Here is a 13799-nt window from a genome sequence, read left to right as displayed (position 1 = left end):
GCCTTTGCCCATTACATAATCTGGGTCATTTCTATATTGGAGTATTTGATGGACATATATATGTTTTTTAAGAAAGGGTTTCTCTGTGTAGCTTTGTATACCAGGCTGGCCTCGAACTGACAGAGATCTGCCTACCTCTGCCTCCCAAGTGCCAGGATTAAAGGTGTGCGCCACCACTACCTGGCCTACAAAGGTATGTTTTTGTATAGAGAAATGTACTGAGCTTTAGAAAGTAGGTAGCTTTGTTCGCTATTTCATAAAGAAGTGACATTACTCCTGTGGAATATCCGAACACATCTGTCCAGATCAGATATTTCTACTAAAACGTGCTGAGGAAATGAGCAAAGCTGCAGTTTAATTTTATCTTACATTGTGCATATCTCTCAGGTGCAAATACTCTATTTTTATCTCTCCTAATACTATAGACAGTTTACTAAAATAAGCAAACGTTTGTGTGAAACTTTATTCAGGAATCAAGCCCTCTTTGTAAAGGTCAGCAGTGGAAACAGTCCTGTGTGCAGCTTCATGGACTTTCAAAAGTATATATAGCTAGACAAAATAATGCCGTGCATATAAATGCTCACATTTTAAAATATGAATTATAACATGTTATACACAAATCATTCATGTAGTATTATAAAGGTTGAGTTAATCCTTATGAATGGCTGCATGGTATGTCTCTGTGTTTCCAAAATATCTTAGTATATTAAATCCATCAACAATTAATGTTAAGCATATTTCAAAGGGATGTGAATACATTCCTTTAACCAAGTGACTAGAACAATTTGATTAATCGAAGGTCATAATAAGTGGGCTTTAGCCTCATGTAGGTTTGCGTACAAATTTTAAGAAGAAATTTCTGAAAAAGTGGAAGTAGTCTAGAATAAATAATAAAAGACAAACATAAATAAGACATCTTAAAAACTAATATCAGTGTATTAATAAAAAACGAGAGTAAGTGAATGAAGTGATGGCTCAGAGATTGAGAGCACTAGCTCAGAGGACCTGAGTTCAATTCCCATCAACCACACAGTAGCTCACTGCCATCTGTAATGAGATCTGGTGCCCTCTTCTGTCATTCAGGCCTATATGCAGGCAGAACGCTGTACATAATAAATAAGTAAATATATTTTAAAATGAGAATAATGATGCTATGAACATAGTTGAACAGATGTTCTTGTTGTATGAATGTGCATCCTTTGGGTATATGTCTAAGAGTGGAATTGCTGGATCTTGTGGTACACTGATTCCCATTTTCCTGAGAAACCTCCATATTCATTTCCAAAGTGGCTGTACAAGTTTGCATTCCCACCAACAGTAGAGGAGTGTTCCCCTTTCTCCACATCCTCTCCAGCATAAGCTGTCATTGGTGTTTTTTATTTTAGCCATTCTGACAGGAGTAAGATGGTATTTCAGAGTTGTTTTGATTTGCATTTCCCTGATTGCTAAGGAGGTTGAGCCATCTTAGATCCCTCTATTGAGAATTCTCTATTTAGCTCTGTACCCCACTTTTTAACTGGATTATTTGGTGTTTTGGAGACTTGTTTCTTGAGTTCTTTGTATATTTTGGAAATCAGCCTTCTGTCAGATGTGGAGTTGGTGAATATCTTTTCCCATTCTGTGGGCTGCCTTTTTGTCTTGCTGACTGTGTCCTTTGCCTTACAGAAGCTTCTCAGTTTCATGAGGTCCCATTTGTTAATTGTCGATCTCAGTGTCTGTGCTACAGGTGTTATGTTCAGGAATTGGTCTCCTGTACTAATTCGTTCAAGGGTACCTCCCACTTTCTCTTCTAAGAGGTTCAGTGAGGCTGGATTTATGTTGAATTCTTTGATCCATTTGGACTTAAGTTTTGTGGATGGCGACAGACATGAATCTGTCTGCAGTCTTCCACATGCCAGCATCCATATAAGAACCAGTACAAGTCACATCATCATGATCCTGCTAAGTGGTGAACTGTGTTGTCATTTCAAATTTGAAATATAGATCATACATATGTAATAGAACATGCATATGTGCTCATGGTTATACCAAGTACACACAGCTTCTTACACACAATAGCGGAGGCACACAGGATTTCTTTCTTCCTCCCCATAACCTAATGTTCATCACTTCAGTCACACACGTGTCTCCTCCCGAGAGATGCTCTCTGTTCACCTAGCTTTAGGAAATGCCTTGATTCGGGGAACTCTCTGCCATTTCACCTCATTTATTACGTTAGTGGTTATTCTAACACTCAGTTCTTACTTGTCTGTTCCTGAACAGATAAGATGACAGTCATGGCCACTCTTTTGGTTTCCTTGCCTTCTTCACAAATTCCTGGGCAACAGAGACATTATTTCCAGAATGCAAACATAAGGTGTGAAGTGTCACAGGACAATAACTTCATTATCCATGGTTTTTCCTCCAGAATCCAGAGCAGCGTGGGAGCTGCTCCTGAACTCAAGGGCATGAGTTAAGGTGGTGATGAAATACAAATTGTATAACTTTGTTTATAGCTCAAATAAGCAAAGATCATAACTAAGAACACTTACTACTGATGGCCCTGTGACAAGGAGACATGATATTCACACAATCAGTAAACCTTTAAAATTTATATTTCTAAAGCTTTATGAAATTTGTGTTTACTGAAGAGCAACAGGCAACAGGTAATTATAAACTTTGAGATGTTTATATTTTAGCACCTGCAATTTCATTTTAGAGTACACCCTGAGGAAATTATCAACTGGAAATACATCCTCGTTTATAAGGCTCTCAATGCAATAAACAAGAAAAAAAGATAAACCAAGAATTTCTGAAAATGTCAAGTAAGTTGTGAAATAAAATGCTGCACCACCTTTATGCACTTGTAATGATAGATACACTATGAATATTATATTTATATGTCTTAACAAATGAAATTCTTACTCTGTGAAGTGAAAATGGTAGCTAAAATGTCTATAGTTATATATCCATTTTAGTATATGTATATATGTATGTGTGTGTGTATCTATATTTTGCTATGGACATTTAGATAATTTGAGTAAAATCATTATATAATAAACTTTCACGTGATTTAAAAATTAAAATCAGTTGCTCACATAGCTCCTGCAAATGTAAGCTGTAGAAGTTGCACTTGCATTTTTATAGAGCCATAATGTTTTATATGTGTATGGTGCAAGAGAAAATTGGATCAGATCAATCTGCAGTTGATGTCTCCAAATGCAAACACCCACGGGGCTTCAATAAAGGGCCAGGTGATCTGACACCCAAATTTCACAAGCACCAGCTCCTGCCACGATCACCTGCCAGTACCATGACTCCCAAAAAAATTTTTTTAATCAGCATACTAATGAAAATAGACTATGAGACCAAACAAGTCACGATTCTGTTGAGTGACTTTGTCACCTATCCCTTTCATGTCCTTTGCTTCGCTCTGATGGCCAAACAAGCCTCAGAACTTCTACAAAGACCTCTCAAGAAATGTCAACCACCATTTCCATGTTTCCCCTTCTGATCTTCTCGGGGTGCTATGAACCTACACAACTGTTGGCATGGCAACAGCTGATAAAGAAGGAAGTGATCGGGAAATCTCGTGATACTTTATGCTACCAAAGCTCCTACGATGCCATGTCCCGTTAAATTGATATATTTACTATGTGCGAGCATCTGTGTGTATACGCATGCGGGTGGGCATGCGCAACGGTGCAAGTGTGGACATCAGAATTAACAACCTGGGGGAGTTGGGCCTCTCTTTCCACGATGTGGGGCATGGAACTCAGACCATCAGACTCGGCTGCAAATGCTTGCACCCACGGGGCCATCTCACCGGCTCCATCAAAATCTTATGAACGACGTGTTCTGTCATAGTAGAAACTAAGGTCATCTCTGAGACTTAACCACCGTGTAACACAATCAAACGAGTCAATCAGAAAGGAGCAATCATCTTTACTTCAAGCTCCAACAGTGCCTTTCCTTTTTAAGTTTCTCATTGGTAAACACTGTCTAAATCTCAAGATAAATGGTGTTTGGGATATTTGCCTGAGCCCACACAGAGAGACGGGTTGTGCATGAACTACAGCATCAGGTGCAGATGAAGAGGTGAATAAAACGCTCAAATTAAGAGCCAGTAGAATACACACGTGTGCCGGAAGGTCCGCCTGGGAGTACTAGCAACCTGCCGGGAAAAGCAGGTCGTCGTAGAACATGGTTTTAACAAAAGTGCAAAGATGACCATTTACTTAAATAAATTTTGTGTTCGAAATGCACAAGTAGAAAATATAAGAGAGGGGGAAGTTTTGTGTGGGGCATGCCCATGGAGAACCAGGAATGTCAATCCCTTCGGACACTGCCTAAAAAGGCAGCCTAACAATGGAACCCAAATCACCTTACTCCTCAAGCTATATAAATGACCAGGATACACACCAGAAAGCAAAGTGAGAGCACAGGAATTCTCCGAAATAGTACATAAGTACGTATATGTATCCTCTGACACGGGATACATTGAAATAGAAACTATTGGGTTAGCAGGTGTTACACATAAAATGTGTGTGTGTGTGTGTGTGTGTGTGTGTGTGTGTGTGTGTGTGTGTGTTCCTATTACTTCATCAGTGCCTCAATATTTGAACTCATGCTCCATTAGTTCTTGCAAAGTATCAGAATATAAACCTTAGGAAATCCCTCTTCAGTGATACATTTCTAAATGCTCTCCCTGTAACGGCCATTAACTATGTTGTAACTTTGCTCCACAGTTCTTATCTTTTTATCTTGAATCAAGTCTTGTCATTGCCACAAGAGGATGGGATGCAATCAGACATGGATCACAGAAGTTATCCTGCTGGGATTCCAAGTTGATACCACTTTGGATTACTTCCTCTTTGTGATTTTTTCTGCCTTTTATACCTTCACCCTGCTGGGAAACGGAGTCATCCTTGGAATAATATCCATGGTCCCAAGGCTACACACCCCCATGTATTTCTTCCTCTCACACCTGGCCATCCTTGACATGTCCTATGCTTCCAACAATGTCCCCAAGATGCTAGCCAACCTTGTGACCCAGAAAAAAACCATCTCCTTTGTTCCATGTATCATGCAGACGTTCTTGTATTTGGCCTTTGCAGCTACAGAGTGCTTGATTTTGGTGGCGATGAGCTATGATAGGTATGTGGCCATCTGCCACCCCTTACACTACACCGTCATCATGAGCTGGAGAGTGTGTACTGCTCTGGCCGCTGCTTCCTGGGGCTTTAGTTTACTTCTGGATACGGTCCATTTAGTCCTCATCCTGAGGCTGCCCTTCTGCGGGCCCCATGAAGTCAATCACTTCTTCTGCGAAATCCTGTCTGTCCTCAAGTTGGCCTGTGCTGACACCACGCTCAACCAAGCTGTCATCTTTGCAACTTGTGTGTTCATCTTAGTGGGGCCACTCTGCTTGGTGCTGGTCTCCTACACCCGCATCCTGGTGGCCATCCTGAGGATGCAGTCGGGGCAGGGCCGCAGAAAGGCCTTCTCTACCTGCTCCTCCCACCTCTGTGTGGTTGGGCTTTTCTTTGGCAGCGCGGTCGTCATGTACATGGCCCCCAAGTCCCAGCACCCTGAGGAGCAGCAGAAGATCCTTTCCCTGTTTTACAGCCTTTTCAACCCCATGCTGAATCCCCTGATCTACAGCCTGAGAAATGCTGAGGTCAAGGGTGCCCTGAGAAGGATTCTGTGGAAGGGAAGTCATGTATGAGAAACATCCTGACGACGGATAGGCGCTAGCTACCCCTTGTAAAATTTGGTGGCTGTCATTTTCTTCACCACAGAATGGAATACTATGCACTCTCATTTAAAAACTGAAGAACGAGCCGGGCGGTGGTGGCGCACGCCTTTAATCCCAGCACTCGGGAGGCAGAGGCAGGCAGATCTTTGTGCATTCGAGGCCAGGCTGGACCGATAGCCTCCGAAACAATACAGAGAAACCCTGTCTCGTAAAACCCAAAAAAAAAAAAAAAACTGAAGAACGTGTAGAACTGAAGATAGCAGAAAAATAGACGAATGCCTTAATTACTTAGCACAGATACATTCAGAGAAAACAGCACAAAAAAACCTAATAAGTATAAAAAATGCCTACTTTCCTAGTGATAGACTTCTTTAAAATTGCAAATTCATCATTAAGAAATGAAACATGAAGCTATAGACCAACTGGTAAGATTTATACCAATTTTTGTTTGTTTTTTGAAGCAGACTGTAACCATGTAGAATAATCTGACCTCACACTTGAAGTCATCCTCCTGCCTCTGCCTCTATAGTAAGGAGCTAAGAAGTTTTCAGCACCATGCCCATCTCATAGTAACTACTCTATAAAAGCTTTCAAATGAATAACATATAAAAACTAACTTATAAAAACAGAGCAAAGTTGAATTGACTTCCCAATATAAACCCAAGAGTTGATAAACACAAGGATTGGTGCTCATCACCATGAACCAACAAGAAAAGGTGAATTACTTCACCAAGATATACCATTTCATACCCATTAGAATGTTATAAACATTTTAATGGCTTATTCATCATGAGAACTATCAGAAACATAACTCCAATAGCTGGGAAACAATCCATACTACTGGATAATATACACTGGAAATGCACTAACCTCTTAAATACACAAAAGCACATTCATACCTTAAACTGTGGGTCACAACTCCACCAGGAGTCACTCAACTGAATATGGTATTGGAAAGAAGTCGGCGACAATAGAAGGCTCCTACATGACTGCAGCCTTGCCTCTAAACATACCATGTGCTCACATGCCGTCACACCAAATAATGTCAGTGTACACTCCCTGAATTCTCAGATCTGAGACTACTGTACATCATGAGCTACAGTGTTTCCACTGTAAAAAGATTTCAGCTCTTACAGAAATAATTGTCTAAATATAGAAAACAATATTTTCCTACTCTCATTACTCAGTATCAAATTTTATATCTTTTCATTGTGTTAGAATAATGGAGACTAAAAGTTTCTATTTGAATTTCTGGCTTGAGTTTCATAAAAAAATAGTTACATAAATCTTGGCTCTAAATTAAAACAGAATTTCTAACAGTCACTAAAATGACTCTAATAATATTCCTGCCAGTTTTCTACATACTTTTGCAAAGCTATATTCTCACCAGTGCCAGCTGTAAAATCAAAATACTGTTCAACTTTCAAAAATGTCGAAGAGCTCTGTGTCCTGTGGTATTAAATACCCCAAGATTAAATTATTTATACAAAAAGATGTTTATATAATTAATAGGCAAATTTGGTTCTGAGTTTAGTAAGTGGTAAATTTATATATGTCCCTACAAATTGTTTTAGAATAAATTTCTTTATGATTTCTTATTAGTGCTTGTTTGATTTATGCAACTGTTCTATGCATCTATTCAGGCATAAATGAATCACACTGGGAAAAGTTTAAGGAGCCCAGCTCTAGATAAATTCTATTTTTCTGTAAACTGAAAAGGAAAGTACATGAGTTTCAGGACTGTATTCCTTGCCATAACCCACCTCTGGCGAAGGCATCCATACATGTGGGTGAACGGATGTGGATATGTTCTCATAAAACCTTATCTACAAAACAAGTAGCTAATCTAGATGTGAACCTTGATGATTTCCCCCAGATTTAAATTTCTTCTAGTCCCTCTTAGTATAAGTGACAGTCCATCACTTGAACTCAGGAGGACAAAAGGAAATCAGAGTCATTAAGAGAAGATGAAGACTCAATTATCACTTTGAAGCCACTCTGGACTGAGGAGTCTTTCACCCAGATAATCTCTAAAACTTAGCAGGATTTCATGGCCTATGGACTACAAATGTCCCTTGCTGATCCACTAAATTCATATATTAATTAATCTAACCAAATAAAGGAACAGCTGATATAAATTAAGTTTAAAATAGTAAATTTGACAAAGTATTGTATTTCATTTATTTTGTAATTTTGTTTTTGTTTTTCAAGTCAGGGTTTCTCTGTGTAGCTTTGTAGATCAGGCTGGTCTTGAACTCACAGATATCTGCCTGCCTCTGCCTCCCAAGTGCTGAGATTAAAGGTGTGCACCATCACCACCCGGCTTATTTTGTAATCTTCAAGTTTTGCTATTTTTCTATATTTTCCTTGTTAATTTTCTGAAAGCCATTGAATTTAACCAGGGCTACCTGCATGATCATGAGCATGGAGATATCTAATAGAGCCTGGAAGGTTCACCAGTGGGGAGATGCATGACAATACGGAGTACTCTTCCACCATAATCTTTCAGTAGCCAATAGTTCAGCAGGGATAATTAGGTCCTCATGAGCCCCTCTCCCATCCATAACTGGCTGCTGACAGGATTGGTCCTATACAGGCCCAGTGCAGGGAAGTGTAGCTGCTAAGAATTCGTGGCTACAAAGGCTGTATCATTCACAGAAGATAGAATTCCAAATCCCCATAGTCCAGCTCTTACACTTTCACAGTTCTTCTGCAATGTTTCCTGAGCCTTCAGATGACGGTATGTCTCTTTTCCTCAGCAACCTTTGTAGCCAAGAATTTCTGCATTTGTAACTCAATGTAAAAAGCAGTTTTTTTTTATGAGTGGTGACATTTTTGTCTATAGTTACAAAATGGATGCCAATATAGATAAACAAATGGTAGTAAGTTCTCTTTTAGGGTCTATGACCTCTGCAGTCAGGGTTTTTTTGACCAAGTTTTCACCACCAGGCTTTAGGTATCTCCTGAAAAGCAGGACAAAGTTCAGTCAGAGAATAGATGGTTATCCCATAACAGTCATGACACTATTGCATGAGGAGGTACATCTTTCCTGGTAGGTTGGGTTTGTGGTTCATGAAGTTCACAGTCATATTAGATCATTAAAACATTTCATCCCATGCAAACTAAGACCATTTTATGACCCCTTGTGTATCCACAGTAATCATCAAAAGAAGACTTAAAATTTTGTTAATTCCATTTACTTGATTTGGTAAAGACACAAAACAATATCTTTAGTCCTTTCTGAGAGATAATAAGTTAAATTTATTATTTTTAATTCCTTGCAGGAAAGTGTCTTGTGGTTTTGTTGCCATGAAGAGGCACAGTGACCTCAGCAAGTCTTGTAAAGGAAAACATTTAATTGTGTCTGGCTTACAGTTCAGAGGCTTAGTCCACTGTCATCACAGGGGGAATCACGGTGGCGTGCAGGCAGACATCCTGCTGGAGAAGGAGCTAAGAGTTCTACATCTTGATCCACAGGAAGCAGGAAGTGAGTGTCATACCAGACCTGACATCAGCATTTGAGACCTAGATGGTCACCCTCTAGTGACACACTACCTCCAACAAAGCCAAAGCCACTCCAACAATGACACACCTCCCAGTAGTTCCACTCTCTATAAGCCTAGGGGTCCATTTTCTTTCAAACCACCACAGAATGAGAAACAAGAAAAATTATGAAAAGTCAAAAAACAAAAATTTTCCAGATCAGCCAGGGCTACACAGTGAGACACTACAGAAAAACCATTGAGTACACACTCTTGAATCTTACTAACTGAATTCTAGCAATCTAAAGGTCATTAAAAGCAGAGGCAATTGCAAGTGTCTTCATGAATGTGATGAACAATTAACACATTAATTTTGTACATATTTGCTTATTCCTTGAATGTGTGTCTATTCCTAGTATGTATGTCTGGTAACCATAGAGGCCAGAATAAAGCCTCAGATTCTCTGGACCTGGAGTTACAGGAAATTGTATGTCAGCATGTAGGTGCTAGGAATTGAACCTAGGTCCTCTGGATAGCTCTTAACTGTGGAGCTATCTGTAGGCAGAGCTTTTCTGTGTACCAGCTCACTTCCAAATATCCTTTCAGAGATTTATTATTAATTATAAATATCCAACCAATAGCTTAGGCTTGTTACTAACTTGCTCTTGCAATTTAAATTAACCCATATTTCTTATCTAGGTTCTACAACATGATGGTATCTTTTTTCAGCAAGCCATGCTCATCTCCTCTTTCCTCTACATCTAGCTGGTGACTCCTCAGATGCCACCCTTCTTCCCAGCATTCTCTCTGCTCCAATTCTGCCTAGCTATTGGATAACCAGATTTTTATTAACAGTGAAAGCAACACATTTTCACAGCTCACAGAAGGATTATTCCACAGAAACCATCAAGATAGTCCCATGGAGTGGGACGTTGAAGTCAGGGCATTAACATGGTTAAGAGTGGGAGGGTTTGATTTTTTTGTTTTGTTTTGTTTGTCTGAAGACTAAAGAACTAACGTATTTACTGAAAACTGTAAGTTTGAGTCTTATATTCTTTTCTAAATAAATTTATTTATCTATCTGTTTATTTATTTTACATCCTGGCTTCTGTTCCCTCTCCCTCCTCTATTCCCAGCCCCTCTCTGCCTTCCCCTTTCTGTTCCTACCACCCAGTCCACTCCTCTGTTTCTGTTTAGGAAGCAGCAGATCACACATGAATATCAATGGAACATGGCATATCAAGTCATAGTAAGACTAAGCGCCTCTCCATATAGTAAGGCTGAGCAAGATGACCCAGTATGAAGAGTAGAGTCCCAAAAGCCTGTAAAAGAGGAGGAGACATCCCAGTCCCCAAGAATGGGAGTTTGATGGAGGAAACCTGAAAGAAGTTGAGAGAAATTTTTAACAATAAGGTCAGCGGCCAGACATTCTACTAGGTACTTTAATTATTTACAATCAGAAATAACCCATTGGCTTCCTATTAAATACTTATCTACAAAAGATAACAGATGTCATTTTAATTTCAAGTTGCTCCTTCAGTCACAGTTTAAGAACTAAATTATGTGTACATGTGTTAGGGGTAAGAACTGGAAAAATTTTACAATCCTTTGACTTTACTGCTTAACGGGTGGTTTGAATATAAATGTCACCCATAGGCTCATTTATCTGAATGCTTAGTCACCAAGCAGTGACACTATTTGAGAAGATTAGAAGGTTTAAGAAAAGGAATCATTGTAATGGTAATAACTAGAAACAATGAAAATATCCACTAAGTAGGAAAATTGTAAAGACATTGTGGTATATTCATGAATTAAAATAATTCACAGCAAAAAAAAAAGAAATATGACTTTGTTGAAGGAAGTATGCCACTGGGGTTGGACTTTGAGGTCCAAAAGCTCATTCCCTTCATATAGATCAGGATGTAGAACTCTCAGCTAATTCTCCAGCACCATGTCTGTCTGCACGCCACCATGCTTCCCGCCATGATGAGGATGGACTAAACCTCTGAAACTATAAGTAAGCACCATTTAAATGCTCTCTTTTATAAGAGATGACTTGGTCATGGTGTCTTTTCACAGCAATAGAACAGTGATTAATATAGTGGACAAGATTTATGTTATCCACAGTCTCTCAAGATTGGAATGAATTCAGAGCTATTCTGGATGTCAGACACACAAATACAAATGAAAAGGTAGGTGAGGTACTGATGAGTGTCGACTTAAAATGTGCTTCTGATTTGAGAAGCATACGAGTTATTTTGGATCATCTCCTCCACTATGAAAAATCTGTTTCTCTGATGGTATCTTACCAGGGTCCATGGGGCTCCTAATAATGAGACATTCACCACCACAGGTGGCATTGGAGGGGGCCAGTAAAGACTGAGGAAATATGTGTTAACAGACACTAACTTATGAGAAGATTAGATTTTTTTCTTCTGAACCAGAATCTAGCTTCTGACTAATCCTCATTATCATGTAATCCCAGGCAACCACACACACTCTTCCTGGGGGACTACTATTAAGCAAAGAGACATGGGAAATGGTGGTATTGGTCTCTAATTTGCATATTCTTCACTTCTCTCTAGAGTGTTATGGCTGCATCACCTCAAGGCCCCATTCCCTGGGTTATTAGGTTTTTTGTCTGTAGGGAAGAATCTGGATTCAAAGGGTAACAAGAAAAGTCTTCACTTGCAGAAGCAAGTCCATCACACCAGTCAGAGCTCTGCCCTTGGCTGCTCCTGGTGAGACCCCTTTTGAAGGAGCGCCCACCCAAGTTCTCACTTTCTTCCTTTCCTATTTGGGGTTTCTTCTAGACCCATGACTGTACTTGAAGAAAAGATTGCACCTTATGCCACTGTAAGTATATATGGTTTAGCTTTGTTTTTTTATTGTTGTTGTTGTTGTTTGGTTGGTTGGTTGGTTTGGTATTGGGGGAGTTTTGAGTGGGAAGGTTTAGTTTGTTGTTGGTTTTGGCTTTGGTTTGGGGGCTTGGGGGTTGTTTGTTTGTTTTGTTTTGTTTGCCTGAGAATGAGTTACAGAAGAGAAGTGGGATAGAGGTCAGTTAAATACTTGGCTTGAGGTCACAGTGGGGTAGGTGTCTAGCCCCAGCCTGGGTATGACAAGGGTCCTGAGTAGTTGTATAGGGTTCCTTGACTGTTCTTTTGTATCTGGGGTCCCTCTGTGCTTCTCGACTCCTTCCCCCCGTGCCCCTGCTTGTCACTTGTTCTCGCCAGCAAACAGTATCAGAGAGATGTTAAGAGAGGATTTTACCTAGTTAATGAGCCTCAATGATTGTGTGTCACAGGAGCCCTCTCCTCCTAAATAGACACTGGGACCCCAGGAGTTTGGGGGTATGGGTACTGAACCTCATCCTCCTGCCTCTGTTCACTGCCTCCCCTATGCATCTGTGGGAGCATCATCTCCTCCATAGGACACACAACACTGTATGAGAGAGATGGGTGGCTTCTTCCTCAGTGAACCGAGTGCCTCTGGGGGAGGGAAGGTCCATTCTCTTATGTTCCTCCTTTTATCAGAGGAGTTGCTGGATGTATAACATATTCCTTGTGGTTCTTGAATCTAGAAGCTGCTCTCCAGCGACAGGTATCAAATCTCTAATAGTAGTCATCACATTTAAGTGTTTAGTTAAGTGTTCTGATTAATTTAGCTCATTTGATCAGAGAGAGAGAGATTAAGAGACTCATCAGATCAGTTTTAATGCCTATCCAGTCTTGTAGACGGGGGAACTGAGGCAGGAAGTAGCACAGAGAAATCACAAGGATAGTATTCATAAAGACAGGGCTTGAAATCAAGGAGGAGAGGTCTAGAGTCTAGAGTCACGTTCTGTGCTCATAACTAGTACTAACCCAATGTTAAAATTTCTCCATGCATGTAAAGATTTGACAAATGCCCGCTCCTAGGACTCTACCTTTCGTGGAGCCCAGAACTCATGTTCTGGGACATTGCCTGGCAGAGATAGTTCATTTGAGTCAATGTTAGGTGTCTTAAATACTTCCCATCCCATTTCCCCAAACTATTTACTCTCCTGCCATAATTGTCCTTGCAGTTTTAAAACTGTATTTTTTTAATATTGGATTTTGGTCACTCGATGTATTCTTCAAAGGTCTTTGTATTTATGGTTTTAAAAGAAATATGAAGGTATAGATTGAAATAAAAACTAGTGATTTAATTAAAATCTAAGAGCCAGGCGGTAGTGGCGCACGCCTTTAATCCCAGCACTTGGGAGGCAGAGGCAGGCGGATCTCTGTGAGTTCAAGGCCAGGCTGGACCGACAGCCTCCAAAACAATACAGAGAAACCCTGTCTCGTAAAACCAAAAAAAAATCTAAGATAAGTTAAAAAGAAAAATAATGTATCTGTGGAAGTCTTTAAAATAACAGGACAATGACATTGAACTCCCGCTTCCAATCATCTTGATTTTTCCTTCTGATTTGTGGTCTCATTAATACTATCATTGAAAACTAATGTTTATTAACCTTACAATGAACACCAGCGACTTGTATTTCTCCTTCTCCTTCTCCTCCTCCTCCTCCTCCTCCTCCTCCTCCTCCTCCTCCTCCTCCT

The 13799-nt window shown here is 39.9% G+C and overlaps 1 protein-coding gene across 1 annotated transcript; it reads left to right on the top strand.

The window, feature by feature from the left end:
• Window positions 1–4774: 4774 nt before the first annotated feature.
• LOC101838523 (olfactory receptor 2A12-like) lies at window positions 4775–5707 on the top strand. The gene has a single exon (XM_013122771.3). The coding sequence runs from the start codon at window positions 4775–4777 to the stop codon at window positions 5705–5707; it is 933 nt and encodes a 310-aa protein (XP_012978225.3).
• Window positions 5708–13799: the final 8092 nt, after the last annotated feature.

Source organism: Mesocricetus auratus, unplaced genomic scaffold (genome assembly GCF_017639785.1).
Source record: "Mesocricetus auratus isolate SY011 unplaced genomic scaffold, BCM_Maur_2.0 Super-Scaffold_100694, whole genome shotgun sequence".
Taxonomy (NCBI): domain Eukaryota; kingdom Metazoa; phylum Chordata; class Mammalia; order Rodentia; family Cricetidae; genus Mesocricetus; species Mesocricetus auratus.
The sequence above is the reverse complement of the archived record's forward strand: the minus strand, read 5'-3'. Positions and strand labels throughout refer to the sequence as shown.